At 58.5% G+C, this 27,952-nt stretch overlaps 9 protein-coding genes across 9 annotated transcripts; 2 read left to right on the top strand and 7 right to left on the bottom strand.

Annotated features, from left to right (window-relative positions):
• Nucleotides 1-74: 74 nt before the first annotated feature.
• On the bottom strand, nt 75-1,721 carry HETIRDRAFT_388195 (uncharacterized protein). The gene is made up of 3 exons (XM_009551811.1): nt 1,162-1,721; nt 419-1,106; nt 75-362 (listed from the first exon to the last, which is right to left on the bottom strand). Exons 1-3 carry the CDS (start codon nt 1,692-1,694, stop codon nt 201-203), a joined length of 1,383 nt encoding a protein of 460 aa, XP_009550106.1. The 5' UTR covers nt 1,695-1,721; the 3' UTR covers nt 75-200.
• Nucleotides 1,722-1,872: 151 nt separating this feature from the next.
• On the bottom strand, nt 1,873-5,290 carry HETIRDRAFT_460373 (uncharacterized protein; the record flags this gene model as incomplete). Its single annotated transcript, XM_009551810.1, has 9 exons — nt 1,873-2,581; nt 2,651-3,633; nt 3,684-3,973; nt 4,023-4,096; nt 4,146-4,162; nt 4,211-4,261; nt 4,316-4,465; nt 4,545-4,984; nt 5,071-5,290. 9 exons carry the CDS (start codon nt 5,288-5,290, stop codon nt 2,422-2,424), a joined length of 2,385 nt encoding a protein of 794 aa, XP_009550105.1. The 3' UTR covers nt 1,873-2,421.
• A 477-nt stretch (nt 5,291-5,767) lies between these two features.
• Nucleotides 5,768-8,255, bottom strand: HETIRDRAFT_454145 (uncharacterized protein; the record flags this gene model as incomplete). The annotated part of the gene is made up of 5 exons (XM_009551809.1): nt 5,768-5,837; nt 5,898-6,157; nt 6,220-6,341; nt 6,408-6,554; nt 6,623-8,255. 5 exons carry the CDS (start codon nt 8,253-8,255, stop codon nt 5,768-5,770), a joined length of 2,232 nt encoding a protein of 743 aa, XP_009550104.1.
• A 415-nt stretch (nt 8,256-8,670) lies between these two features.
• HETIRDRAFT_107709 (uncharacterized protein) lies at nt 8,671-8,848 on the top strand (the record flags this gene model as incomplete). The annotated part of the gene is made up of 1 exon (XM_009551808.1): nt 8,671-8,848. A coding segment is annotated over one exon (178 nt), but the record flags the coding sequence as incomplete, so codon positions are not given.
• Nucleotides 8,849-12,083: 3,235 nt separating this feature from the next.
• Nucleotides 12,084-13,513, bottom strand: HETIRDRAFT_326042 (uncharacterized protein; the record flags this gene model as incomplete). The annotated part of the gene is made up of 5 exons (XM_009551807.1): nt 12,084-12,273; nt 12,440-12,578; nt 12,870-12,972; nt 13,225-13,272; nt 13,355-13,513. Coding segments are annotated over 5 exons (639 nt in total), but the record flags the coding sequence as incomplete, so codon positions are not given.
• Nucleotides 13,514-14,832: 1,319 nt separating this feature from the next.
• Nucleotides 14,833-16,556, bottom strand: HETIRDRAFT_107707 (uncharacterized protein; the record flags this gene model as incomplete). The annotated part of the gene is made up of 5 exons (XM_009551806.1): nt 14,833-15,407; nt 15,461-15,816; nt 15,879-16,058; nt 16,129-16,230; nt 16,310-16,556. Coding segments are annotated over 5 exons (1,460 nt in total), but the record flags the coding sequence as incomplete, so codon positions are not given.
• A 431-nt stretch (nt 16,557-16,987) lies between these two features.
• Nucleotides 16,988-18,439, bottom strand: HETIRDRAFT_39172 (epoxide hydrolase). Its single transcript, XM_009551343.1, has 2 exons — nt 18,358-18,439; nt 16,988-18,302 (listed from the first exon to the last, which is right to left on the bottom strand). Exon 2 carries the CDS (start codon nt 18,287-18,289, stop codon nt 17,132-17,134), a length of 1,158 nt encoding a protein of 385 aa, XP_009549638.1. The 5' UTR covers nt 18,290-18,302; nt 18,358-18,439; the 3' UTR covers nt 16,988-17,131.
• A 3,250-nt stretch (nt 18,440-21,689) lies between these two features.
• HETIRDRAFT_446097 (uncharacterized protein) lies at nt 21,690-23,730 on the bottom strand. The gene is made up of 13 exons (XM_009551805.1): nt 23,623-23,730; nt 23,525-23,567; nt 23,393-23,465; nt 23,290-23,339; nt 23,192-23,215; nt 23,094-23,130; nt 22,990-23,042; nt 22,636-22,929; nt 22,548-22,572; nt 22,421-22,492; nt 22,299-22,363; nt 22,136-22,238; nt 21,690-22,063 (listed from the first exon to the last, which is right to left on the bottom strand). The coding sequence occupies exons 1-13, from the start codon at nt 23,663-23,665 to the stop codon at nt 21,938-21,940; spliced, it is 1,008 nt and encodes a 335-aa protein (XP_009550100.1). The 5' UTR covers nt 23,666-23,730; the 3' UTR covers nt 21,690-21,937.
• A 1,354-nt stretch (nt 23,731-25,084) lies between these two features.
• HETIRDRAFT_388185 (uncharacterized protein) lies at nt 25,085-27,892 on the top strand. The gene is made up of 11 exons (XM_009551804.1): nt 25,085-25,251; nt 25,342-25,479; nt 25,622-25,679; nt 26,018-26,129; nt 26,194-26,245; nt 26,302-26,384; nt 26,444-26,798; nt 26,865-26,878; nt 26,933-27,103; nt 27,163-27,479; nt 27,545-27,892. Exons 1-11 carry the CDS (start codon nt 25,150-25,152, stop codon nt 27,706-27,708), a joined length of 1,566 nt encoding a protein of 521 aa, XP_009550099.1. The 5' UTR covers nt 25,085-25,149; the 3' UTR covers nt 27,709-27,892.
• The last annotated feature ends 60 nt before the right edge of the window (nt 27,893-27,952 follow it).

The raw sequence follows: 27,952 nt of genomic DNA, 5'->3' as shown, positions 1-27,952 counted from the left end.
GAGGCGATGAACTCGATACCATGATCGCAGCAACGCCGGATATGGAAGGTATGACATCTATATTGAGATCGAATGGCAGCAGATAAGATAAGATTTGCCCTTGCATTATCGCACTAATGTACACCAAGTAGCTCAGAAACGTACTCATAGCAAGCAGACGGGGTCGAGAAACGAGTGGGTCTGGGTATTACGAGGCGTGGTCAATCATCATCAACAGGCGGGGCAGGATAATTTTTGAAAGGGTCCTTTCTCAATGCTTCACCTTCGGAACTCATCGCCTGCCCCTTTCCTCCGACCTTCTTCGTCTTCATGACGCTCCCTAAAGCGGTACCATCCTTTGAAGAGCCCGAGGGAGAAACGGGCTAGACAGCGATCAATCAGTCGCATGGACGAGACCTTCGAACAGAACCTCGCGCACCTCATCTCTGAACGGTGTAAAACGTGGGGTGGATGGACGGGATTCTGCCGCGTCGTCTCTGAATGGCACAAACGAGGCTTTGGCCAAAGTCTGCGAAGGCGCTTTGCTATTCTTTGTCGTAGGGGCAGATGGAGGCGGTATTTCTTCTGCCTCCACGACGGCCGGAGGATCCCGGAATACCGGAATTCGGGATCCACTTGACGCAGACGCAAGGCGTTGGTGGCGTCCAGGCTGCCTCAAGGTAGTGCCTGCGGCTTTGCTAATCTCTGGGATGTTTTCTTTGACTCGAGCCTTACGGGTGCCGAGGTCATCCCATGGCGTAACAGACGAGTCAGCAGCCGCTTGAGCCTCCGAACCTGTTGGATCGACGAATATCTGCATGCGAGCGTTCGGGCGGGGTCGCGTAGGAATACTTGATCCAAAGGTGTCTTCTCGAGGCAGCGCAGGAGAAGCGCCTGCCGTGGAGCCTGTGCGAGAGGATCGAGCGGATGTTTTGGTAGTAGTAGCATCACCTAGGACTTTGCGCTGAGATGTAGAGGTGGGTCGCTGGGGCGACGGAGGACTTTCGGGCGCAGGAGCAGCAGACATCATTCGCTTCTGGAATTCGCGATGTTTGGATTGCAGGCGTTCGATTGGGGATGCCTGTCTGTGGATCCCCAGAAGATAGACCTCGTCCGCTTCAGTTCGCCTGTGATACAAAGAAGATTGATACGGGACGTCAAGATACGGGCTCACTAACTTACCTCCCATTCCTTTCCAACACGGCAGCAAATTCTTCGTAAAAAAGAGAGAACGAAGACCCGATGTCATTCGCCATCAGATATTTGAAGATAGTGGCAGGTTTCTCCACGTAAGTGGCATACAACACCCACAGCTTCAGGTATCGCAGATCACTCCTCCACGTCCCACGTCTATCATCCTTCAAGACGCGGGTCGCCTCTTCCAGCAACTCGAGTAGGCCGGACTCCGCGCTGTGACCCTCCGGGTAATTCTCCACAGTCCAGTACACGAGTCGGCAGTACGCCTCAAGAGGGTCGTCGTCCTCGTCTTCCAAGGCAACTTCGACGTTGATACGAAGCCGGTTACGCGTCGCTGCAAGCTTGGACTCTCGAAGTGCGTGCGGAGTGGAGAGAGCTGCTTGAAGGGAGGTCGCTCGACGGCCTGAGGCGAGGGGCTGTATATTCTCTTTCTTGGCTTCGAGAAGATCGCCGTCGACGATCACGGGTCCATCTTGCTGAAAGAGGTCGTCAGCATCGTTTTCGGGGGACGTAGACATGGTCAAGGTGAATTTAGCAAGTTGTTTGTGGAAGTTGTCAATGGCAAGAGGCGTCGCGCCACCACACGGAGTGCTCAAAGGTGATCGAAAGAAAACATCACATGAGAAACGCATGACCGCGTCGTGCTGATCAAAAACACCAGAAAAACAGCATATGTCGATAGATGCACATTGCATTAACATTCAAGCTCGAATGAATTGCACAAGTAAACTGAGACAAGGCAGACAAAACACAGAACAGAGAAAAAAAACAGGCGATCCTCCTGAGCCCGTTAGAAATCATCAATCAGAATCGAGCAAACGCAGTGTCATGAAAGGTCGTAAAAGAGGCAAAGAAAGGAAGCAAGACTACGTATGCACAAGGATAGATTCCAAAGAAGAAGTCTTTCTCAAGGAGTGATGAAAGACAGGGAATAGTCAGCCGTAGCCATATACCCAGATGAATGATAGCGCCTGAGCACTGCGTGGTATAGGAAAGGTATTAATCGCGTTGTGAAATGGGAGGGCATTCGGGGATATAGCGGTGCGACGGGCAAAAGCAGCATTTTAGAAGTGGGCAACAGGAATGTGAATAAAATGGTGAATGAGGGTAGGTGTTTGAGGTGTGATACTGGAAGCAACGTTGGAGATAGACAAGAGAAAAACGATGAGGCGATGCGAGACAACGACGATGGACTTTGGACAAGATCGAGGGAGGGGATATGGGGAATTGTTGGAGACGGCTTCATCACTTGGCAAGGGCTGCCTGGACAATGATAGCCTTCTCCTTCAGGATAGCGGGATAGCTGTTCATGAGGTGCGCCAACGGCCGAAGTTCGTCTTGGTCGAGGAGTGCGATCGTAAGTTTAGGAGCCTGCTTAAGGCCAAACGCCTTGATCACACGGAACCTGAAAGTATGAACGACCAAGTCAGCGACTGTTTTCATGAGAGAGAACTGGAGAATAGAAAGAACCCACAGCTTGTCACCCAGTTGCTGCTTCTGCATCTGGATCGGGCGATCTAATAGTCCATCGATGAACTCGTCGGTCGCCTTTACGACGAGGGGGTCCGCCTTGGGTACAGGTACCCCCGTGGTCGACGGTGAGTTCGCCAGCCGAATTATTTCAGCTGCGGGGAGGCGTGCGAGCGATGCGACTGTGTATGTAGAGCTCGGCGTTGCTGGCGATGGGGACGCAGCCGCAGATGGACCGCGAGACGACAGGTCAGGGGTCCGAGGGCTTTCCTGCAGCACGGCGGTCCTCTTGTTCTGAGGCGTGACGGGGACGTCCGGGATATTCTTGGTGAGTACGGCAGGCGTGGGTGCGGACTCTTCTTCGCCGTCCGAACTGTCCAACACCAACTTCGCGTCCGCGATCTTCGACCGCAACACCTCCACGTTGAACAAACACATCGCGCGCTCACGTTTGGGCAAGCTCATAAGAAGCTCAGTAACCTCCGCAGCGCGAGTAGGTTCGAGGCGTGCGACAGCCGCGGCGATGCGCTCGCGCTCAGAAGCCGGGGTGGCAACAGACCCCGATGGCGACGAAGTCCGAGGAGGTGTCGAGAGCGAAGCAGAGACGGAGATCGGAGTAGATGGATGTTCCGGGGCTGACGCAGTCGCATTCAACGCGTTTGGATCCAACAACCGCGAGTCTTGCGAAGCGGCTGGCGACGGTGATTTCTCAGGCGGCGTGACCGACGTCTTGGGTTTCATTTTCAAGCGCGCATTCTGGATCTGGTCATTGAACTTTGTGGGATCTTGGATAGACGAAACCACTTCGCTGAGAGATAGACCGACGAAATGGTTCACGATCACGTCAACCTCGTTGGCATCGACGCTGTCCGTGGCCTTTAGCCGTCTGCTCAACTCCCCTGACAACACCTCTTTACGGACGACAGGCGACAGCGCCGAAAGGTCATCATAGCGCATAGGCACATTAAGGGTACCAGCGAGTGCGGCCTGGGAAACAACAATCAGATCACAGATCGTGCAAGATCATGCAAACTCACGTTATAATAGCTGCCAGATCCCCTGCGTGGTCTTTCCAACCTCTCGTGATGGGCTGCCGGAGAACCAAGGATAGCAGATCTACCACCAGGACTAGGCCAACCAGCATAGCTCTCACCACCTTCGCTTGCTGTTGGGCTTGTCGCACCGCTAGCGTTTCGTGGGTGACCATTATGTCCAGAGAATCGTGCGGCGAGCTTTTCTTGACGGAGTTGCTTCGGCTCATGCAAACGGACGACAAGCTGCTTCGTGCCGAGCACAGCGCCATTCATCGCGTGCATCGCGGCAGTAGCTATAGTCTGCGATGAGTCCAACGTCTATCATGAGAGTCAAATATATACCTTGATCTGGTGTCTGGTAAGAGACAAAGCCAAACCCACGACTCTCTCCGTTCTCATTGCGCATAACACGGGCGCTGCGAGACTTGAGTAATTCATCAGGAAACGCCTGCTCGACACACGTACCTCACGATTTGGCCGTACTAGACTTTGATGAGCGTCAATCCGTCGCGAGTGATATTCTGGCTCACCTGGCGGAAATGTGTGAACAGGCCGTTCGAATCGATCGAAGGATCCAAGTTCTGCGGGAGACCGTGTAAGAGGGCGGCGGAAAATATGTATTTATTTTTATTTACTTTGCAGAAGAGGTTGCAAGGGTCAATGAGACCGCTGTGACTAGTTGAGCCAGGTCCATGCATAGGAGCAAGCTGCACTTGCTGGCCAGGCCCATGAATAAACGGCACAGGTGCTCTCATCTGATAAGGATTCGCCCGCGAAGGAGAGTACTGAAGACATGGTGGTGGTCACGGTTGTGTCGTGAGCTCGCGGGATGCACGAAGGCAGAATTTTGACAGTCTGACTGACCTGGGGAGGGTATGGACCGGGATAACCTGAACCAGAGGGCACGAACGCCGGGGCCGTCACGTTAAATTCAGAGACATTCCCACTCGTGCGACGTTGCTGGAATATTTGCACGGCGATGCTTTGCCCCTCTACGTCCGCGTACTGCAGTGCTTCTTCGGCGCGTCGGGCATCCTCTTCCCTCCAAAATTCGACAACGCCGGTGTCTTTGCCAAATTGGGCCTGCGTGCGCACAGAGGCGAGGGCGCCGTAGGGCCGAAAGAGGTTGAACAATTGGGTATCGGTGTAGTCCGGAGGGAGGTGCTTAACAAGCCTGGGAGACGCGCTCGGGGGAGGGAGAGCCGTGGGTGGGGTGGTGGGCGGGTACGGCGAGAGTACGAGGAGCGCATGTGGCGTCACTCCTGCGATGGGACGATTTTGCAGAGTCGCGAGCGCCATCTCCGCTGCGTCCCCGATGAGTGCAGACGTTAGAACGACATCATTCGAACGAATGTGCCCCGAGCTCGGGGACGAGAGACCCAGCACATACCTTTCTCTAGGTATTTGAACTCAATGGTCCCCGAGAGCGGTCTGCTGGGATCGTCGCGAGGTATGCGAGGTCTGAAGGGGGCACATGCGCCCAAAGTGGCTGCTAGATTCTCATCCGTCACGTATGGTGGGAGACCGGAAACGTAGAGCAGAGGCTCGTGCAAGTATGGGTGGGGCTGTGGCCCTGATGGCGATTCTGGCGGTGGGGTGTAGTCAGCCATTTCTTCGTGAAGTATATTAAGCAAGAAGTAGGTAGATAGAAGGAGAATAGAGTCGCCGGAAGGTCGTGGAAGACGTTGGGGACGACGTCGACGTTCAAAACGAGCACAAAGCGAAAAAAAGATCATATCGTGCCGAATACATGCTTAGGTAATCGATTATTCCCCGCCAGGCCGACTTCCTTCGATGCCTCGGAAGTGGAGAGGCGTTGTATTTTAAGAGATTGGGCATGCACACGGCGAGGCAGGGATATCACTTTAGTGTTCAATTGAACCCTTTCAGTTCCTGCATTACCTCGGAAGCAGATTGTATCCGCGAACCTAATATATCCTGACGTTCAGTTTCGTACCGGCGGTTTGTCGAGCGAGCAGTGATTTACACTAGCTGCATTGGGTGCGCATGCTGACTGCCTGCCTTGCAAACAGGATGAAGTGCTCCACATAGCTGAGGCTATTCCGTTCGTTGATCACGCACATGTCTTACATATAGGTATGAAAGTGCTTGAGCACCCTGTGCATCACGTCTTCCGCATGCTTCCGCTCCACGAACCTACACGCATCGAATGTGAGCTCTCAGATATCAGTGAGCATGGGGCCAACGCCAACGTACCCGTGCGGCTCCCGCGGGTACAAGACCAGCTGCGCGCGCTCCCTGCCCTCCGGCGCGGCGACCCTCTTCAGCCCTCTGTACAAGCCGATGGCCTGCCCGACAGGCACCCGCTCGTCCCGCTCGCCGTGGAGGATCAACGTCGCGGTCGTCACGCCGTGCAGATCATGCACCGGGCTGGCCTTGCGAAACCCGTGCCCGGTGCCGCCATCGACGGCACCGGAACCTCCTGTGGTCCAAGGATCGCTCTGGCCGATCGCGATCTGGCGCACAATGAACTATCAGGGCGTGCAGATGAAGGGACAAGGAGCGCGCGCGCCCTCACCTCGAGTTCGGGCGAAGCAGACTCCATGACCATTCCCTCCCAATTGGACACTCCGGCCCCGACCACCGCCGCCTTGAACCGATTCTTCGTCTTGGAGACCCCCCACGCGGCCAAAGAGCCACCTTATCCCCGCAAGGATAAGGAGAAATAAGCACCTTCCACAACACAGCGGTCGCTCCCCGACTCACCGTGACTCCATCCCGCCACGCCGAGTCGATCCGGGTCTGCCCACCCCCGCTTGACGACCTCGTCCAGCATGCCCTCGCAGTCCCCCCAATCCAACGCGCCGATCCCCCCGTTGGCCGCGGCCGCAAACGCGTGACCCCTCCCTTGACCTGTAATAAACAAGAAGCCCCCCGATCAGCCCCCCCGGGAAACGAAAAAGACAGTGGGACCGACGCACTGCCGCGGTAATTGGGAGACACGACGAGGTACCCCGCCGACGCTAGCATCTCGCGCCAATTACAGAAATAGGGCATGTAATCGGGGATATCCCGTCTGCGACCCCGCGCTGCGTCAGCCTCGACATCCTCCACGCAACAGCAGTTAACCACAAACCGATAGGGCCCGCCGTGGATGAACAGCACGGTCGGCAGCAGCGTCCCCTGCCCATCGACATACCCAGGCGGAAACCGCACCATCCCATCCAGCCGCGTGCCGTCCCTCGCCGTCCACTCACACACCTCAGTGCGGATCAACGGCGCATCCGCGAGCCACCGCAGGTGCGACGACAGCTTCACCGCAACACCACCGCCCTCCCCACCGCCCCCCTCCCGCGCGCGACAGACGTACAGATTCGGCGGCTCGTGGCGCGGCCCCGAACTCCGCACGACCGCGCACACGAACTCGGCGGGGCGCCCGTCCGCGCCGGCGACGCGCCGCGCGTCCCACGCGCCGAACCACACCGCGTCCTCGCGCGTCCGAAAGACCGTCTGCACCGTGCGCGCCGCGCCCGACGACGACGCGCGCACGACGTCGATGCGCGTCTCGAGCCCGGCGGAGACCTCCACCGCGACGTACCCGCACCCCGCCTCCGCGTCCCCGCCGAGGTCCACGAGCCGCACCGCGTCCTCCGCGACGCCATACAGCCTCTGCACCGCGCGCGCGCCCGCGCCCACGTCGTCGCCGGGAGACACCGACCCCACGCGCGCGCCGCCGGCAGGGGCATGGACGAACAGCGTCCGCGCGTCGAGCAGCCGCTCGGGCTCGTAGCTCTGCAGCTCGAGAACGTGCCCCGTCGCCGCGAGCAGCGTCGCCCCCGCCGGCGAGCGCACATACGACCCCAGCCCGACAGGCCTCGCCGCGCGCGCCGGCGCGTCCAGCGCGACCATCTCCAGCGCGACCTCGAACGCCGCGTGCTCCGCACCGCCGCCCGCCCGCAGCCTGTACACGAGCGCCGCCCCGTCCTGGCTCCACGCGACGCTCTCGACGTGCCTCCCCCGCCCAACATCCAGCACGCGCACCGTCCCACCCTCCACCTCCCCAACCCGCACGCGCGCCCGCCGCCCCCCCTCCCCCTCCCCCTCCCCGCCCCACACCCGCGCGTCGTCCCGCTCTTTCCCCCTCCGCACGTCCTCCGCCCCAGGCGCATCGGCGCTCGCGAACGCAACCCGCCGCCCGTCCGGCGAGACCGCGAACGCGCGCACGCCCGCCCCGACGTCCGCGCCCTCCTCGAAAACGGCCCTAATCTCCCCGCTATCGACGTCCATCGCGAACAGCGCCGGCGCCCCGCCAGCACGATCCGACACGAACAGCACCCGCCGCCCGTCGGGGAGCCACGCCGCGCCGCGATCGTTCCACTCCCCCGCCGTCAGCGGCACGCTCGCCCCCGCCGCCAACGCCGACGCCGAGACCTCCGCGAGCCACAGCGCACACGTGGTGCGCGCCGCGCGGTAGAACGGCTGGACCTCGTACACGACGCGCGACCCGTCAGGACTAACGCACGGCGCGCGCACCTTCTCCGTCGCCGCGATCAGCGCGGGCGCGTGCGCCGGCACCACCGTCGTCTCCCAAACGCGCGCATCGGACGACGCCATGTTCGCGAGCCAAACTCTTCGAAATCTTCGAACCAAAAAAAAAAACAAAAAAAAAAAACAGCGGCAGCGAGGGCGGTGGGATGTGGGAGTGGGAGTGTGAGGGCAAAGACACGTCGCCAGTCCTGGCACGCCGTTATTGGTCGGTCGCCGTGGAGCAGCGTTTACCACATACCGGAATACTCGCGCACAGTGGGTGCGTACGACTGTGAGAACAACCGGCTGTCGTCGAGGGACGATGATCTGATTAGATAGGCACCAAATCGCCCCAATCAGATAAGATACAACGGGACCATCAAATACGAGTAAATTACTACAATTGGAAACCACGCCCGATCCCGCCCGATCCTGCCCGATCCTCCCAAACGATCCCAGATGATCCCTCGAGGGCGATCGTGGCCCCGCACGTATTTGACGCATGACGCACCGCGGGCTCGCCGTTGAAATACCGCCCGCGTACATATATACGTACTTAGCAAACGTCGTCTGCGCCACAGTACCCACTGACGGCGTCCTCGAACGCAGCGACGTGCGCTCGCCGAGAGTCCGAGACCACCATCCTCGTACATTGTATCGCGCACAGTACAGCGGGTACAGCGAGTACAGTACACCCATACACCCCGTTCTACCGCCTACAGGTCTCGAAACAAACCCCGAACCCAAACCACAAACAAAACACGCGTACAACCCAAAAACACAGACGAAGTATGAAAAAATCAAGCATCACCATCCGCGCCCAACGCGCGTCGGTCGGGAGTCCGCTCGGCCGCTCGGCCGCCTCTCCCGTTTTCGTACCCCCAACCTCACTTCCACCCCTACTCCGGCCCCATCGCATCGAGCCGCCCGATACGGCGACGCGGAGGCCGGCAGGCAGGCGGGCGGGCAGGCAGGCAGGCAGGCAGGTAGGTAGGTAGGCAGGGCCGCTCAGCGCGCGAGCACCCCGCTCGACCGCGACGCGGCGTGGCGCCCCGCAACCCACTACGCAAATCGAAATCAAAATCAAAGTCAAAATCAAAATCAAAATCAAAACGAGTGGCATCGGCCACTGCACCGACATGCAAGGCGTGAAAACGTAAATAAATAAAAAATCGAACGCACCTGAGCACCCCCACCCACCCGCCGCCCCGCGTCTCCCTCGTCCCACTGATCCATCTCCACATCCACCTCGACCTCCACATCCGCATCCGCCTCTTCCTCCGTCCCCTCCTCCTCCACCCCGCTCCTCCGCCTCTCCCTCTCCCCCTTCCCCTTCCCCATCCCCGCGCCCGCCTCCTCCGCCTCCTCGACCCCGTCCTGCCCCACCCATCGCAAGCTGACCCCACGAAACCCCCCAGGCCACGGCCACCGCACATCCGACACCACCGGCTCCTCGAACCCGATATCGTCCCCGTCCCGCCGCGCGCGGCGCGCCGGCGGCGGGTCGATCCCGTGCGTCCGCAGGTGCCGCTTCGCGTTGGACCGCACCGTGAACGACTTGGCGCACCCCTCGACCGGGCACTTGTACGCTGCGGCGAGGGCCCACAAGAATCAAAGAAAAAGGAGGGGGGGGCGGTCAGCGAGACGATCTCAACCAGCCAAATCCAAGCAAACAAAAAACCTCCGACGCCCCCAAAAAACCAAACAACTCACGCTTCGCCCCCGAATGCGAATTCATATGCGTCGCAAGCCCACTCGGCCGCGGAAACACCTTCTCGCACACCGCACACCGGTGCATCTTCGCCTTGGCCTTCTTCGCCTGCCCGCCCACGCCCTGATACCCCCCGTTGCCCCCGTCGCCCCCGTTGCCCCCGTCGCCATAGCTGTAGCCGTCGCCGTCGCCATAGCCGTGGCCACCGCCCGCGCGCACCCGCGGCGCGATCGGCACCATCGTGAGCGGCGAGCTCGTGCCCGAGCGCGCGCCGGACGCGGGGCGGCGCGAGCCCGAGCCCGACGCCGATGCCGACGCGGACGCGGACGAGGCGGACGACGGGGACGAAGGCGCCGGGGACGCATAGCGCTCGAGCGCGCGCTGTGTCCTACCCAAAAAAAACCATCAACCATCAACTCGTGAACCCGTAAAAAAAAAACCATGTGCGCGCAGAGGACGGCACGTACGGCGAGCGCTCCCCGAACGCGAAGAACTGGTGGCTGTGCCCCGCATACGACGGCTCCCCGCCCGCGCGGCGCAGGTCGTCCATCGACAGCGGGAACGGGTCCATCTCCGCGTCCACGAGCGGCTCCAGCGACGCGTCCGCCAGCCTAAACGTGTGCACCGCCGGCGCGAGCGCGAGTGCGCGCGCGGGAGGGAGCACCGCCGTGGAAGCTCTCGCGGAGGAAGTAGCGTGCGCGGCGGCGGCGGCGGAGGAGGAGGAGGAGGGGGCGGGGAAAGGGTTGATGGGGAAGACGGACTGGTTTTGGCGCGCGGCTGCGGCGGGGGAGAGCGGTTGCGGCGAGGCGGGGCGGTGGGGTTGGACATCGCGGTTTTGGACGTCGCGGTTTTGGGTTTGGGTTTTAGGGCGCGCGGGGGGTTGGGCGGTGCGCACGTCCGCGAGCGGGTACGCGTACGCGTGCGGGGGCGCGGGGGCGGGAGCGGGGGCGCGCAGGGCGTGGCTCAGCGTGTTCGTGTTCGTGTGTCCGTGCGCGGGGAGGTGGAGCGCGACGGCGATGCCCTGGTCGAGGTCGTGTGCGGCGCCGGACCCGCAGGGGGCCTTGTGCGGGGGCGGCTCGAGGTGCTGCGCGTACGCGGGCCAGACGAGCGCGGGCGCAGGCGCGGACACCGACGCGGGTGCGAGTGCGGGGGCAGTGCCGGGGAGGGCGTAGTACGCGTCCTGCGGGGGGGTCTGGAGGCCGTACGAGCTCGGGGAGCTCTGCGGCGTGCGATCGCGGTCGTGCCCGTGCGCCTGTTCGCGGTCGAGGAACGGGTGCGGCTGGTCTGTGCGCAGCGCGTAGTCGTGGAGGACGGTGCGCTGCGAGGACTCGGGGTAGGCGGGGTGGTGCTGCGCGAGCGGGGCGGCGGGGGGCGCGCTGCCCTGTGCGGGTGCGGGTGCGGGTGCGGGTGCGGCGACGGCGATGGACGAGGGCGCGGGCGCGGGGTGCTGCTGGGCGTCGGTGGCTGCGGTGGGGTACGCGGGGGTGTAGGAGGCGGGGCCGGCGTACACGGGGCCGGACCAGTCCTGGACCTGGGTCCACTGTGCGCGGGACTGGTGGTGGTGGGCGGGGACGGGGTAGTGGTGGGCGGGCTGGGGCTGGGACGTCGGCCAGGGATAGACGGCGGGGGCGTGGATGTACTGGGGCTGGGGCTGGGGCTGGGGCTGGGTCTGGGTCTGGGGGTGCTGTGTGGCGCGGGGGAACATGGGAGAGAGGGCCAGCGGGGGAGGGGCAGGGGATGCGGCAGAGCGAGCGTGCTCGAACGGGGGATTAATAGCAGGACCGTCGGTGGCCTGCTCGGGCCAGTCGCGCCGCGCATGCCAGGGCGATCGCGACCAGCAGTCGCCAGCCAGCCCCTCGCCAGCCAGTCGCCAGCCAGTCGCCAGCCAGTCGCCAGCCCCGCTCAGCCCTCCCCTCCGCTCCCGTAAAACACGTCCAAACAAGCAGTGCGGATCCCTCCAAGAACACTGCCGTTTCGGGAACCCATTACATACTCCCTCGCTCGTCGCCCCCCTCCCGTCTGGGCCCCATCGCGAGGCACGCCCCACCCCCCTGCGAACGATGTCCTCGGCGACCCTTCTCCGCCTTAGCTCGCCCCTTTCGCACTCCGCGATGCGAGACAGCCCGTCCGTGCAATTCCACCAGCGACTACATAAATACACACAGCAGCAACTTGAACACGTGACACACGCGCCACACGCAGCCTCACGCCATCTCCACGTCCTGATCCGCCGCCGCGCCCTTCGAATTCGCGACCCCCCCGTCCCCCATGAACGCGTCCAGCTCCCTGTCCAGCTCCCTCGCGCTCTTCTCCCCCGCCTTCTGGCGCGGTGCCCCCGTCGCGACGCTCCCACGCCCCCGTCCGCGTCCCCGCGCGATCCCTCCCCCGCCGCGGCTGCTCTTCCTGTCCGCCCCCATCGCACCACGCAGTCGTCAGCACCATCGCCCGATCTCGCGCGCGCGGGCGAGCGGGCGAGCCCCGGAACCTCCGCGTCGCACGCGTCGATCAAAGGCACCCGCCGCCGCGCACATACTCGAAGAAAGCCACGCACGTGAACGACTGCTTCGCCTGCGTCTCCGCCCGCCCGAGGCGCTCGATGAGCGGCGCTTTTTGCATCCGCTGCATCAGCGTCGACGGAGCGCTCGCGGACCGCACATGACGCCTCTGCGTCACCTCGTACTCGATCTCCATCGGCTGACCTACCACCCCCCGCGCAACGCAACGCAAACAAAAACAATCAACGTCAGCGTTCCCGTCCCCCCGCACCCTTTTCATTTCCGATCAGAACAAGAACCGCCCGTCAGAACGATCCCGGCCGCCCGCCCGCCCGTGACAACGCACATGCGGAATCCACGCCGACCGCTCGACCCGCGCGAACCTCCACCCGTCCCCAATTTCAAATTCACTCCCACGACGCGTCCTGTCGTAATCCCCGGCTTGGAAGACGATCCCAGAAGTGCCCGCCTGGGAACGCATGAACGCAAACGCACCTTTTGCCAGCGCGCCCTGGTAGCGGTCCTTCGCGCGCGCCGCCTCGCTCGCCGTCTCGAACGTGACGACCCCCGCGCCCGACGAGCGGCCGCTGCGGTCGTACTTGTTTTCGTGCCCGCGAGGAACCAAGCGAAGGGGGGAAGGAGGAGCAAAAACGCGTCAACATCGGGGCCGCCTCAACAAACGCAAAAACGCCAACGCGGCGACGTCGCCGCGAGAAACGCAACGTCCGGACGCCCGCACGTGGAGGCGGTGCGGCGCGGTGTGCAGTCTGCAGTCGGCGGCGACCTCATTCCGGCTGCGTTTCGTCGCGAGAGCGGTCGGAGGGGAGGGTGGTGAGTGTTAGGCTCGTACCCTGATCATTGGCTCGCGGGTGAGCGTGCCCACTTGGCCGAAGATAGCCTGCGGCGACAGCGCGCGCGGTCAGTCGCGCGTCGCGCGCCGTGGAACGAGCGAGCGGGCGAGAGGAAGCGCGCGCACGCACCATCAGATCCTTCGCCGTGATCTCGTAGTGCAGGTTCGACACCACCAACCGCGTGTTCGCAGCCGGCGCCGGCGCGCCCGCGCCCGCGCCCGCCACGGTCGTAGCTACGCCCGACGACACGCGCGCGACGCCGCCCGCCGGCGCCCTGTCGTGCACCCAAGCACCCTCGGGCGCGCGTGGCTGCACACACGCACCACACGACACGACACGACACGACACGACACGACATCACACACCAAGAGAAAGGAAACGCAGAGTCAGTAGCCCATCGTCGCGGCGTACCGGCGAGCAAGAAGTAGTGCTCACGGCGAACGGCTTGCGAGTCTTGAAAGGGGCCATAAATCTTTATGTTTATATATCGTCGCCGAATCAATCAAATTCGATGTATGTTAGAGTCGGAAGGAGAGAAAAAGCTAAGGGCCGAGCTGTCTGAGCAGGCGTGCAGGTGCAAGGTGCGAGGTGGGAGGCGCGAGGTGCGAAGCGGGGGCGGTGGTGCGTTGCGTGCGTCGGCGCTGTGCGTCGCGGTGGGGTGGCAAACGGGCGGACGACGAGGGGCCGCAGGGGTGTCATATTTGGGCGGAGCTGCAATCTGTACCGGGGTCAGGTGACACGACGCGGGTCCGTTCTGCCAGTGCAGAGGCGGACGCGGAGGCGGGGGCGGAGGCGTGCATGGAAATAAATAACATGGCCATTCGTGACTACGGTACGCTAAAAGAACAGGAGGCTACTGTAAAGATGTCATGTCCCCTCGAACTCGAACGACGGCCTCACGAAATCGTGCTCGTACACCCACCCAAAATTTAAAGCACCACTACAAACACCCACATCTCCATCCATCCCGCCGGCCCCCTCCCCTCCCCGCTAACCCGCTGACCCGCAATCACAAACACAGCTCCCAGCGGCCCCCTCCCTCCCCCCCGACGCACCACACCTTCCCCTCCGCCTTCAAAAGCCCCACCGCCTCCTGCACCGCCCACGCCCCGACGCGCTCCCACCGCCCGTCCGACGCCCGCAGCGACCGCGCGATCCCCTCCACCGTCAACCCCGACCCGCGCACCTCCCTCCGCCCGACCCGCGCGCTCGCGCTCGCACTCCCGCCCGCAGACGTAGCAGCCGCGGCCTCCGGCCCAAACATCGCCGCGCGGATCACGCCCTCGACCTGCGCCGCGAGGTACGCAGCCGTCAGCGGCACGTACGCCTCCTCCCCCTCCCACGGATCCGTCAGCTCCCCCGCGTCGTCCTCCCGCCCGCCACCACCACCACCAAAAACCGAAGACGCGCCGTCCGCGCTCGCATCGCCACCGGTGCCCACCGACATCTTCCACAGCCGCGACACCTCCGCCGCCGCCGCCGCCTCCCCACCCTCGTTCCCGCAGCTACGACGCGCAGTCGCACGAGCGCGCGGGATCGGCCGCGCGCCCTCGTCCCAGAGGACGATGCTCCCCTCCTCGTAGAGCCCCAGGATCGCCCAAATAAACAGCCGCTTCATCTTCGGCCGCACGCCCTCCTTGCTCGCCTCCACCGCCTTGCCCTTGCCCTTATCCATGCCCGTGCCCATGCCCGCGTCCTTCCCGGCCCCGCTCGAGGCGGACGCACCGCGCGCAGCCTTCTCGCGCCGCCGCGCCTCGGCTCTGACCACGCGCTGCGCAAGCACCGCGAGCTCGGGCACGCGGCGGAGGTAGGAGAGCGTGAACCCCAGCAGCAGCGGCGAACCGCCCGCCGCGGCCGCGTCCTCGCGGGCGGCAAGGCGCCCCGCGCGCGGGGTGCGCGACGGGCCCCCCGGAGAGGTGGGCGCAGGGTCGCCGCGCGCGACCTTGCGCGCGCGGGGCGTGCACTCGTCCATGAACCGCGGGCGCGCCCCCGTGCCCCTCCCGCGCTTCGTCGGCGTCGTGGGCGCGAACGCGTCGGAGTCCGATTCTGAAGACAAGTCGGCGCCGCGCGGCTCGTCGTGCGGAGGCGCGTTGTCCATGTAGTGCTTGAGGTAGATGCGGAAGGTGTTCGCTGTGAGGTCGCGTGAGTGGAGGCGGGAGGGGTGGCGCAAGCGGGGCGGGGACTAGGAATCGAAGGTCAGTTCAAAAAGCCGGGCTTGATCGTCGTGCTGCGTACGGAAGGATCGTGAATAGATTTGGTGGGACTAGATGCGGCAGAGGTCGACGGCGATGTAGGTACATAGGCTGGTCTAGATGTTTGCGCATTGAGGGCGTCCTTCTCGGCCGTATCTTTCGGTAGAGCGATAATCCGGTGTTCAACGTTGTCCTGGCGTTTTGTCGCGTCTCGATCACCCGGAGCGGCTTTATGCCACGCACGACCAGCTGGTGGCTTTGCGGCGTCTTTGACCGCTTGAGCAGGTGGAGCGAGCGACGACGTAATCACGAATGGTTCTGTCGACGAGTACGATTCTTTGTGCAAGGCGATCACCGTTCGCCAGTGATCCAGCTCCTCGTCCATAGACTTGCAAACCGCTGCGCATCGGACGACATCACTCGCCGTCCCGAGAAAACAGATCATGCGGCCATCCACTCACATATCTGGTCAACGAGGACCTCTCTCCGCTGCCCCTTGACGCGGATCCGACCGGCGAGTCGGACGAGCTGACCTACCTCCGCCACGGGTTTGGGCGGCGGACGCTCCTCGGACCGGACGGCCTTGCCCGCTAGGGCAGGATAGCGGACCACACAATTAATGACGCCGGTCCCATCATCGACTGTCATCGCACTGTATGTTTAGCATCCGCGCCGTGCGTAACGCATGGCGACTCTTCCGGCCGCACGCACCTTGATAAATCGCCCGTGATTCATACTCCGACAAGCCCACCACGACACCGACGAGAAGCAGGGTGCGACACGGGACGCGGCCGAGCAGGTAATACTCAAAGCCTACGACATCAACCGCAAGCCGCTGAGTGAGACCGCTCGCGCGCGCGCGGAGGGGGGGGACAAACGAGCGGGGACATACCTTCGCCGGCGTGCTCGCCCATCGCGCACGCGTCCCTGACGAAGCAGCGTGCCACTGCGGCCGGCGTCAAGCACCATTTCCAGATCTCCGCGGGCGTCGCTGGCTTGCCTTTGGAGCTCAATATCGACCCCTTTCTCGGCAGGCGGGAGGGCACGCTTGGATGGGGCGCCGCGCCGTGCCTCTTGGACGGTGATAGCATGATGGTTTTGGGACGGCGTGGCGTTGTTTCCGTAGACGTGAAGCTCATTGCGCAGAGGTCTCGAAATAGCGGGGCAGAGGGGCGACTGGAAGCGAGGCCAGGTCACGAGCTGTGCGCGCGCAGCCCACAGTTCAAGCTCTAAAAGAATTATAGAAGGCTCTTGAGGCAAATCTACCCGTTCCTAGATCCGAGGTTGATTAAGAAAAGCCGTAGAAAGAGTGTTCGTCAATTAGAACGCGACCCTGCTCATGATGGTCTTTAGCCAAGTCAAAGCTTCATGTGACCGACGCGTACAAACGTGACCGACATGTGGCACACCCTTTAACCGCCCTCTTTCACTTTAGTACTGTTCGGAATGACTGAATTCATGAAAGCGAGAGAAGCCAAGAGACCCGGGACGAGCATGACATGGCAAATTTGTGACATAAAAGCCCCTGAAAACTAGAGGCAACCCTCATCGCGAGATAGAACGAATACGGAACGTCGGAAAAACACTCGGATCGATTTCTTTGAACAACCAGTAGGAGTTACACAAGGATCACACAAAACTATAAGTAGCGAGCAGCTTGAATAATGAGTTGGAAGAAACGGAGGTAAGCGGTGAACCTACGAAGATCACTTACCTACTTCGTCTCTTCAAAGAAATCGAGGAGAAGCTTAACAACGTCGTCTGGTTTCTCTTGCTGGACCCAATGTCCCGCGCCATCAACTAATCTTACTCTGTCCCCCATCCTCACACAGACATTCTTCATCTGTTCCACCGCGCCCGGAAATTGATATGTGCCCCAATCCTTCTTCCCCGCGATGTACATGGCGGGAACATCCACCTTCTTTCCCGAGAGGATCAGCAGATCGCTTGTCGACCGTCCGCTCACATCGAGCCCACACCGATATGAATTCAGCCCGCCTTGAAACCCTGTTCGCCCATACTCAGCGACATAGACATCGATCTCAGAGTCTGACAGCCATCGGTTAGACTGGATCTCGTCAGGCGACGGGGAGGTGGGAAGAACAGATTCTGGCATCGTGCACTCCAGACGCATGACATAATATTCTGGCAAAAGCGCAAAGGATGCTGCCGACAGTGCTGGAAGTGGATGGGGGTCGTTCGGCACCCAGTCTGCGCTCTTCATATGATAATATGCTCGGAAGAAGTGTTTGAGATCACTCGAGGTCATGTCGCGATTGGCATCTGGGGAAGAGTAATATGCGACGTAGTGTTTTCTAGGGGGATCCAACTGTGCCAGGGCTTCAACCATATGAGCGAATAGCGATGCAATGCTAGGGTTCGCGGATGTGCTACCGCCAATCGGGAAGGACGGAGGTCCAGCGAAGGGAGAGCTCATCATAACGACACGCTGGAACATGTCGGGACGGATCAATGCGCAATACGCCGCGACGGGAGACCCGGAATCGTGCCCTATAACAGCATGTACCTTGGTGAATCCCAATGCAAATACGAGGGCGACGATATCGGTGGCTAGATTGAATGATCGGAATGGCTGGATGTCCTCGTCGTACTCGATTGACGTCGAGGGGTCAAGACGATCGAGCATGATAGTACGCCCAAAACCTCGCCGATCTGGAGCGATTACATGATAACCTGCTATTGCGAGAGGGAGTATGATTTTGCGCCATGAATAGGAGAGCTCTGGGAAGCCGTGAAGGAGGACAAGAAGTGGGTTCTGCGGATCGCCTGCCTCGAGTAGGTGCACGGTGAGGTCGTTGACTCGCAATGTATTGGAGCGGATCCCTTCAGGAAGAATCCATTCATAGGACATGATCAGATTGATTCTGTGAAGATGTAAACACCTTCTGCTAATCTCTCGAATCCAGTAGGGCCACGCACTCAAGACAATGATAGGAGTCTGCCCGGATCAGATAGCCCTAGAAGGTCAAGGATGACTCGTGTTCAAAGAAGCCGTTTCTTGTCAGGCCATCCCGCGAAACGGAGTTAGGTCTAGTTAGGTGAGTCGGTTATATCCATTCGCACGGCACTGTACTGCGATCACAGGTCAGCTGCGCCGTATATAGTGACCGCGCTCGGATGTTCTCGGGGCATACCCCAGTTCTTTACATGGCCTTGTTCGAATAGTTGATGCACATACATCCATCGTCGATGAGGACGCGTGGTAAAGCAAGTCCCTGCCAGACTGTTACTAGTGGATGCTGGTGGTGTGAAGGTGGCAAAAGGCAATTACGTAAATAGCGGGCATTGGCGTCTCTCTGTCTTCGAACGGTTCTCTGACTCATGGCCTTACCACCTCGAAGAACCGTTGGTGAGATTCTGCTACAACAATTGTCACTCGCTTTTCCGGCTGAGCTCACCCCAAATGAAAAATGAACGCGGCTCCTCTCTGTGTAGCGTGTTGCTCATCGTTCTGAATACTTTGCAACCGCTCACGATCCCACTGCGGTCTCTAACGAGGAATGCACTCAGCTGTTACACTCCAATGTTCACACTTCTCACCCTCGTCTCATAGCAGGACATGACTACCATGTGTAATACAACACCGACCGCAAACTCACTTTCAGCCACTGCTGCCGTCAGGTATCGGTCATAAGGTTTGCCTGACATCGCTGACCGTTTGCAGTCTGCATCTTCCCGGCTAGACTGATCGATGTCGAGGAAGATGCATCCGGCGATATCAGGACTTTGAACGATGCACAGTCGCTTACGCTACTTTCGCATTTTGTGCGCACTACGCAACATGATCAGATGGAGCTGCGCCGTCGCCGATTCAAAAAACTATCCAACATCTTCATCATTAGCGCTCGCTTACCCACCCGGAACACGAACGGTACGCATCCAAATGCTTTACTTACCATCTCCTTCCGGTGCTCCATCAGAGCTTATCAGTCGATATAAGCTGATGTTCCGCTCACTGTCCGATTTAGAGATTCGTTTTCTGCGTGATCTCAAGCTCCCACTTCCAAAACCCATGAAGACGGCCAGGGGCGACTTCGCCCCACCAAGTAACCTATCAAGAAGTGTGCAAGGCGCTAGCAAAAAATAACAAACCACCTTCGCAATGCATTGTCACGCCTTCTCATGCACTGTCATGAATCCTCACTAAGTATATCCTTCCAAACGTCATCTTCCCCTTTCCGCTCCTGACCACCGTGGGTTCTGGAAATCACGCCATTCTGGTGCGTGTCTCTGAACATTTCATCGCATGCCACTACCGTCCCGCACGAAGGTTCTCGTCCTGCCATTCCTCTTTGTATTGATGAACACAATGGAACTGACTTTCCAAGAAGCGAGATCAACGTACGAACAACCGAAGCGTGCGCATTAGCACACACTCCGTGCGCCTACATCTTGTAGATTTGCGGCCTTCAAGCCCGGAGACAATCAGCGCTGGGTGTGCCCAAATTTTCCCCTATCCAGCAAACAATCGAGTTGCACGCCCATAGAAGGTTACTACTGGCGACCATCCGTGAAGTCGTAAACCTACAGTACTCACACGCGCTGCCGCTATCAGCGTCTTCCTAGTGTTCCTCGTGTTCCTCATCGCGGTTGTGACACGGTGATTCTAGCGCGGCCGCGCAAACCGCCTGTACACTTGCAGTGCTCTCACGCCCGCACCCGTGCAACACCCGCTCGGAAAACGCGAACACATTTCTAGACTCGAGCGCCGCCGGCACCAACATAGGAGGGCTTCGACGCCCCCCCTACCCCCCTGTTCTATATTCAGCATCATACTCCGAGCACTGTAGCTTACACACCCTGACGTACCTTGGCATCCACTCAGCAACCTCGCCAATAATCGTCTTGCGGCCCCCAGATACAAATTGTTACCCAACCTTGATGTCATCGCCCGCACTATACGTCCATCGCATACGCAAGTAGCGCTCCGATGCTTGCGGACGCGAATTCGACTAGCCGCAGCCTCAATGGACAAGATGAATTAATCTGCTCCCCTGAAGAAACTCATCTTGTACATACTGTACGTCCGAGGATATGCGAACCAGTGATGGACAGCGATCAGTCATGCCCGCCCAGCCCGATTGCCATCCTCGACGCTCGGGTGATGCCGTGCTGTACCTCGCACATGCGCGAGCCTAATAATCCTGCGTAAGCCTTCGCCCGCCTTCGCAAGTCACGCTACCATGGAAATCACAGATCTCTCGTTGGTGAGAGCTTGTGGGTCAGAGCCACGTGCATCTTGCAAGGGGCTTGGAGGGCCACACAACATGCATCATCGGCATCGCTTACCTGTTTCTCTGCACCCGCACCCTCGAAATAGCCCCGCGCTCGCAGCACCCCTCCAACCGCAGCGTATCATGCATGATTAAGCTCGTCTGACTGCATGCCATGTGCCGCCCGGTTCAGGTACACGCAACCCGGGCTCGACACGCCTCGACGCGAACAGAGCAGAACATAGCAGAACAGAATAGCAGAATTGAATTGATCGCAACGACCACGTGTCTATTTACAGCACAGTTTCTTTTTTGGACGAATCCCCTCGGACTCGCCGATAGCACAATTAGGTTCGGAAGTCCCGTCACAAACCTGGTTGATATATACTCCCCCTGCTCTGGTTCCAAACATCCTCGGGCACCGATCGTAAGGTCCAAGAAAGGGACCCACCTTCTTTCAAGGATCCGCGTGCGCACGGTGTGCACGACCATGCACTGTATTAGATGTATATATGCGCAGAACACAAGAACGAGCGATAGAGTGAAATGAAGCCTCGTGGCTCGCTATCAATTCATATCTAGACTGACCAGAAGTCAGGGCGCTTGCTCGCCCAACTGCATTCGTCGAAGCAAACGAGGAATTTTTGCCTGCGCACAAGTCTTCTCGAAATCTCGTCTTACCCGTTACTCCTTCGATCCCCGGCCATGGTAGAAGTCATAGACAAGTAGGTTCACCTTCAGTATCCGAGCAAATTATCAAATGTCTGACGAGCGAGAATGATTCAAGCAATCACCAGTGACCATTCCTACTGTGAATTTGACGAGGGAACAAGCGCAAACGTATAGCCACCCAAAAAACCTCCGATATCAATAAAATACAAACAGCTGAACGGTTCTAGATCGTTCGCTGTGAATTTTGGTACGTACGAGGATGCGCATATGTTTTGAGTGTTTCGTATGGTGGTTGCACAATGAAAAGCAATGCCGAAGTCAGACTGGGGAGTGGATAAAGGAGGGGGGTATTGAGGGAGGGATAATGGACAGGTGAAAGAATGCGACAAGGGGTACAATTATAAGGCGAGAAAGGGACAAGATGCAGTTGAAAGCAGGGTAGGCAGCGCCAGGACAGAGCGAACACAGATCGGGGGGATACACGACATGACAGCAGCGGCGAAGAGCAGGCGGAGAGAATGCGGGCGATGGACGACCTTCGACGACTAGCACGACATGACGTTCATGTGACATGCACCCTACCGGTGACATGGGACGAGAATGACTCGAGCAGTCTAGTATGATGGCCGCTTAAACTCGTCGCTGATGACTTGCGCCTCCGGGTCGAATCCATCGCTCGAATTCTTTACGCGCCCTGTGGCGTCGTAGTCCAAATTATCTGCTATGGAAAACGTGTCCATCTGTGTCGTACATGACGTAGAGCGATTGGTATATCAGTAGCGAAACAAGATCTTCGAAGACAACAAACGCACCTGTACATGCACGCCCTCGTTATGTTGCTTCGTAACAGACACATGAGGTGGGACCGAACGTGCAGTGCGGAAGCCAAGAGTCGACGCTTGAACCGTTGATGATCTAGAATGGCATGTCAAAATATAAGTTCACCGTGATGCGAACAGCAATGAGAGAACGTACGTAAACATCTCTGGGCCTTGGCTCGTGAAGTTAGTCAGACGTCGAACGACACGGCAGGCAACAATCTACCAATGAAGGGAAAAATCAGCGTAGACCCGGAGACAACGATGTCAAGCACGTACCGTGGAGGCCACGGCTGCAGGGACATTTGCAATGATCGACATGATGGGGTTCAGGTTCAACGCCATGAAAATCTAGTCTATAAGTATTAGCTCGAGACCTACGGCATAATTGAGTGCATCTGCTTACAGTCGCAGTCATGTTGGCTAGGACACTTGGGATAAGTCCAAGTCAGCAGTCCGCTCTAACAGTGCATATGTGCATGTGTATCACTCACGCGATCAGGAAATAAACCAAGCCATCACCGAAGATCAACTGCACAAGCTTGCTACGACCACCTTTGGGAAACGCGAGCTTCCAAGCAGACAGTGACATAACAATAAGATCAAGGACCATTCCATAAATGAAAGACGCCTCGAGGATCTTGCTGTTGGTCGATGTAATGACGCAGCCTTGACCATCAACCCAAGAGGCTTTCAACAGGACTCCGTGAAGCAAGAGAGACCAATGACCCATGATGATGGCCACCAGGGGAAGGACAATAAACCACCGTTGTTGCCAGATTGCCATACTGCAGCGATGGTTTTGCCATCAGACGGCATGGAGAAAATGGGTGTTGAAGAGAACCTACGTGCGGAGGGAAAGATTGATACTGGCGAGCCCGATGGCCATGTTACCCAACAGCTAGAGCGTTTGGTGAGCATGTTGGAAGCAACATAAAAGAACTGTACTGACTTGATTGAATGTATAGAGCCCCTGACAGTTAACAGGCCTATGAGGGATAAAGGTCAGCCGTTAGAACTGCATATTTCATTCAACGTGCATTAACTCACGATGTAACGTTCAATGCGACAGCACTGTCAATGATTCATGTCAACAAAAACAGCGCGAAGAAGAATGGTGAGCGCGCATATAGTCACGCCGGACGTACATTCCTATGAGCGCTGCTAACAGACTGTATCGACCCGCAAAGTAGAAGAACTACGAGGGCCACGTGAGAAGTTTTGCAAGAAAGAACAAACAAAGAGACCGACCAATGGCCATCTGAACTTTTTCTTTCCCGAGATGAACATGATGTCGAAGTCGAGCGACGTGCAAAACTCCCAGCTATATGCGCGCATGAGTGATAAGGATCATGGGACGCTCTATGCGTAAAGTGAACGTGCATATAGAGCCCTAGAAGGCAGTGCATGAACTTCGAGAAAGCATCTGTCAAGTTCTCGACGGTGAGCGATAATTAGACATATCGAGGGCAGAAACATACCGCCGTCGTGCAGAATCTCAGCATTTGATTGCCAGTCAACCATGGTGATAGGTGAACAAGAGGGGGTATGAGGGTATACAAAAGGCGAGGAGGGACCGCGGCAGGGCTCGGGAGGAGGGAGGAGGAGGGGGAGGGGGACCGGGTGACCGACTCAGGCCAAGGACACGAATTATAAGAAGGGGCGAGTCTGGGAAGGAGCATCGAAGGGCGGAGTCCATGTGAGATAAACTCGGATACATGGTCACGAACTTCTCTGCTGCAGAACCTGTCCAGCGTCTGTGTATGTCATCGACAAGTAAGCCTCCAATCTGCCCCGATGTGGAATCTGCTCGCGGACTTTCAAAAATTATAAGGGCAGCTCCAGAGCTTCTCGATTCGGCAGCGCCCTTCTTGCCACTTTTATTTCTGCTTCCGTCCTAACTCTCCCACTGGTTCGTTTCTTCCGCTCCACCTCTGAGCTTGCATCCTTCGACAACCGCTGCATCTTCAGGTGACTTATCGTCCTCCGGCTGCATAATCGCGTATCTTTATCCGCAGTGGCCTCTAAGTCATAAAATGCCTTGGCGCCGGACTTAACCAACCAGCGATGGCTACGCTAGACCCTCAGCCGGTCGTAAACGGCCACATGTTCGTGTTCTTTTCGCATCAGACTCGAAGAAAGTCTAAATGCAATGCAAGCATAGTCCGAAAGCGCCGGGGTGCTTGAACGGCCATCGTGGCAATTGGCGCAGCAGACGTTCGACCAATATCTCCCATTCACTCTTACTGCTGCCCGTACCTAGCAACCACGGTCCCTCAAAATGCCATTTACTCCATTTCAGGAAGCTCAACGTCCACCCTGCACCGCGCGCGGCGCTGTCAGTTGGCTTCAATTTTTTGACAAATACGGCAGAAAGGGACCAAGTACGAGATGGTATCGTAATCAGATGCGGGAAAGAACGCGCGAAGCAGCGGCCTCAAGCGCGCCAATTTTCAAGAAGTGCAACCCGAAATCTTTTGGAGGCCAGATGATGATCTCGTAAATGGACCGCTAAGCTTTGCCAACTCACAGCGATGGCTAGGGGATAATTCCCCGACCGAACCAAACGAAGCTTGAAGACCGGTCCTGAGACTTGCCTTGCTAGCGCATGGACGAATGTTGAACCCGACTGGGACCCGATTTTCATCGAGGTCTTCGATATCTCACCCCTGACGCGGACAATTTTGCTCTATGGGGTCCGACTGTCCGATCGTGCCATGGGGCACTCAATTTTTCGTCATCGCTTTTGCCATCGCTTCAGGGCATATGATTTTTGCGGAAGATGACGAACCAAGCTAACTATGCGAAATCTGGGCCGAACCGGCTTAGACGTTGTCGTGCTCGAAAGAGACTTCTGATTAGAGGTCTTCCTGGCGTGAGGCATTCCTCGCAAGTACAAAGGCTCGGGACTCTGAGCTGCCTCTACTGATCAATTCGCCCTCCGACTCTGAGTCGCTCCCATCATTATCACTGTTCATACCATCTATCCCCGTCCAGACATCATCGGCATGTCCTCCACACTCCTTTTACCAGCAAGCGTCGTTCTGCTCTATGCACTGACTCGATACATCCAACGAGTCAAACAGGACGTCTATGTCCTTCCCTGCCCAGTCAGTATCACAATGTCTCCTGACCCTGTTTGTATGCACCGGAAGCGAGTAGATACTTACCCGGAATTTCCATACAACCCTGCACTACAGCCCACAGGGGAAGCAACGTGGTTATGGGGCCACGAAAAGCGCGTCTTTGACTACGAGTCGAACGAGATGTACTCCAAGTGGATGGTCGTGCTCGGTCCGCTCTACAAGATCAAGGCTGCTCTGTTCCACGACGACGTGGTAAGTCGCTTGCACTTAGGCGCCCACCCCCGGACACCAGACTGCGGGTTCCCGCCCTCTCGATGGGGGTGCCTTGGATCTGCAGGTCGGGATAGATATGAAATTGTCACTGACGTTTGATCACTTGTGTCACGCATCGCAGATCGTCGCCGCAGACCATGCTGCAGTCCAGCATATATTCCAGTATTCAGACAAATATGGTGAGTGCTCTGCTGCAGTGCCTGGACCCTGTTCTTTCCGGATGGCATTTTGTGTGCATCGAACATTCGATGAGCAGCGTCGCCGAGCGTCGCCGTGTCGAAAGCTGTCGAAGAGGCTCTGTCTAACGAACGACCCTTCCGATCTGTCACACCATCTCCGATCCGCCCCGATCCCTTTTGGTTCTCTCGGTCGAATGAGGTGGCGATACAACCAAATGCGGTCTCTTCTATAGCAGCGATGCCTCACGAATAGAGACAATGAACGGCGTTCTGGAACTTTTGCTGAAGCTGGCCGCACGATGTTGCTAACGTCTCCGTTTACGTCCTGTTTGTTGCAGTGAAATCACCGGTGTTCAGACCTCCGGTTGCCAACCTTCTAGGCAAGGGTCTTGTCTGGGCCGAGGGCGATGATCACAAAAAACAGCGCCGTATAATTGCTCCCGCGTTTTCGTGAGTTATCTCGATCGTTTCTAGACGGTGATGGCCCTTGCTGATCACGACCGTGTGGCAATAGGCAGGAGAACATCAAGGGCATGGCAGATGATGTCTGGGAGTGTGCGGAAAAGGTCAGAGATACCGCTCATTTCCCGAGTCGGTTGATTGATTGATCGAGAAAATATAGATGGAAAACACGCTCACCAACCAGCTTCTTTCGAACAATGGCAATATGACGGTCAACATGGTTGAAAAGACCTCGGCATGCACGTGAGTATCCATGAATACCTCTCGCATACGTTGTATTCTGACCCGATATACGCTGGTAGACTGGATATCATCGGCCGCGTCGCTTTTGGTCACGATTTCAACGCAGGACACAGCGCCGAGTCGCTCGAGATCGCCGCGTCCTGGCACCACCACGTCAACATGGGCCTCACATTCGGCGGCTTCGTCGCACCCCTCCTCGTCCGCACCTTCCCGTGGATCGTCAAGCTGCCGATCTCGACACTGCAGGCCCAGGGAACGACCAAGATGATTGTGACCAAGCTCGCGAACCGTATTTTGGGCCGCGCCACTCGGGATGGAACATACGGGAGGGACATCCTCAGCCTGTTGCTCAATGCCCAGAAGCAGGAGAAGAAAGTCGAGGATGGCTTGACCCCGGGTCAGATTGTGGACAATGTTCGTATTTCGCTCGCCATCTTGGAATTTAATAAGCCATGCTGACGCAGACTTCTGGTATACCAGGTTAACACTTTCATGTAAGTCGAGGAACGACTTGGTTTCTTCCAGTATTGGTTCACCCTTGCGGACAGTATGGTCGGTCACGAGACAACCGCCGGCACGACCAACTTCACCTTGCTCCAGCTCGCACGGAACTCTGAAATGCAGAATAGACTCCGTGAGGAAGTCCAAGCTCTGCAATACGACCTCAACTACGACAACATCCAGAAATTGGAATATCTGGACGCCGTAGTAAAGGAAGGGTACGTCGTGCCGCGCTGTCTTCCAGCATCAATCAATGAGCGCTGACGAACCTCGTCAGACTCCGTCTGCATCCCGCTTCCCCACACACCGAACGCGTCGTACTAGAAGACGACGTCATTCCCCTAAGCACTCCGATCCGCACTGCGGACGGCCGGACGCTCACCTCTCTGCGAGTCAAGGCCGGGCAGATCTTCCACATCCCATTCACGGCCATGCAGACGAACCCGGCTGTCTGGGGCGCGGATGCGCATGAGTTCCGTCCGGAGAGATGGATCACGCCCGGCGGTGTGCCCGCGCCCAAGGACCTCCCCCACGGCTGGAGCGGACTCGTCGCATTCTGCGATGGCCCGCGGATGTGCATCGGCTACAGACTCGGTGCGCTCCCTTCGCCCTGATCCTATCCGATCTGTCCACACTGACGACGCTCCTCATCTGTGTAGCGGTCCTCGAGCTCAAAGTGATGCTCGCGACCCTTGTCCGCTCGATAGAATTCAGAGAGACGGGCGCGCGGATCGAGCAGAGGATTTCGCCGACCCTGCAGCCTGTCGTGGATGGCCAGGGTGGCGTCCTTCCCCTCAAGCTGTCGCTGGCGCCTCACCACTGAGAATCCTCCTCTTCTCCGAACCAAGGTCGTCGTTAGTGCTACATGTGTCCTGCGAGGCTTTGACGGCGGCAAAGCGAGGCCTGCTGCTGTTGCTCCCTTACCGTCGCTGTGCGGCTGTGTAAATTGTATATCGTAGATTTTATTGTAATATGGTATTCGTCGCGTCATAAAGAATAAGCCTTTGAAATATTGAGTTACATTTCGAAAGACAGCTGAGCCTCGCCGTCTTCGAAGTCACTGAATT

The sequence above is a fragment of the Heterobasidion irregulare genome, assembly GCF_000320585.1.
Source record: "Heterobasidion irregulare TC 32-1 unplaced genomic scaffold scaffold_09, whole genome shotgun sequence".
NCBI classification, from domain to species: Eukaryota; Fungi; Basidiomycota; class Agaricomycetes; order Russulales; family Bondarzewiaceae; genus Heterobasidion; species Heterobasidion irregulare.
Note: the sequence above shows the minus strand (reverse complement) of the source record. Positions and strands in the feature narration are given on the sequence as shown.

What these genes read in the sequence shown, in the direction of transcription:
- HETIRDRAFT_388195 (XM_009551811.1), bottom strand. Translation starts at nt 1,694, where the DNA reads ATGTCTACGTCCCCCGAAAACGATGCTGACGACCTCTTTCAGCAAGAT. An exon ending in GTGTTGGAAAGGAATGGGAG is followed by an intron (nt 1,107 to 1,161) that starts GTAAGTTAGTGA and finishes TTTGTATCACAG; the next exon opens with GCGAACTGAAGCGGACGAGG. An exon ending in TTACACCGTTCAGAGATGAG is followed by an intron (nt 363 to 418) that starts GTGCGCGAGGTT and finishes ATCGCTGTCTAG; the next exon opens with CCCGTTTCTCCCTCGGGCTC.
- HETIRDRAFT_39172 (XM_009551343.1), bottom strand. Translation starts at nt 18,289, where the DNA reads ATGTCCTATGAATGGATTCTTCCTGAAGGGATCCGCTCCAATACATTG.
- HETIRDRAFT_446097 (XM_009551805.1), bottom strand. Translation starts at nt 23,665, where the DNA reads ATGGTTGACTGGCAATCAAATGCTGAGATTCTGCACGACGGCG. An exon ending in TGAGATTCTGCACGACGGCG is followed by an intron (nt 23,568 to 23,622) that starts GTATGTTTCTGC and finishes AGAACTTGACAG; the next exon opens with ATGCTTTCTCGAAGTTCATG. An exon ending in CTGCAGCCGTGGCCTCCACG is followed by an intron (nt 22,364 to 22,420) that starts GTACGTGCTTGA and finishes CTTCATTGGTAG; the next exon opens with ATTGTTGCCTGCCGTGTCGT.
- HETIRDRAFT_388185 (XM_009551804.1), top strand. Translation starts at nt 25,150, where the DNA reads ATGTCCTCCACACTCCTTTTACCAGCAAGCGTCGTTCTGCTCTATGCA. An exon ending in CCAGTATTCAGACAAATATG is followed by an intron (nt 25,680 to 26,017) that starts GTGAGTGCTCTG and finishes TGTTTGTTGCAG; the next exon opens with TGAAATCACCGGTGTTCAGA. An exon ending in ATAATTGCTCCCGCGTTTTC is followed by an intron (nt 26,130 to 26,193) that starts GTGAGTTATCTC and finishes GTGTGGCAATAG; the next exon opens with GCAGGAGAACATCAAGGGCA.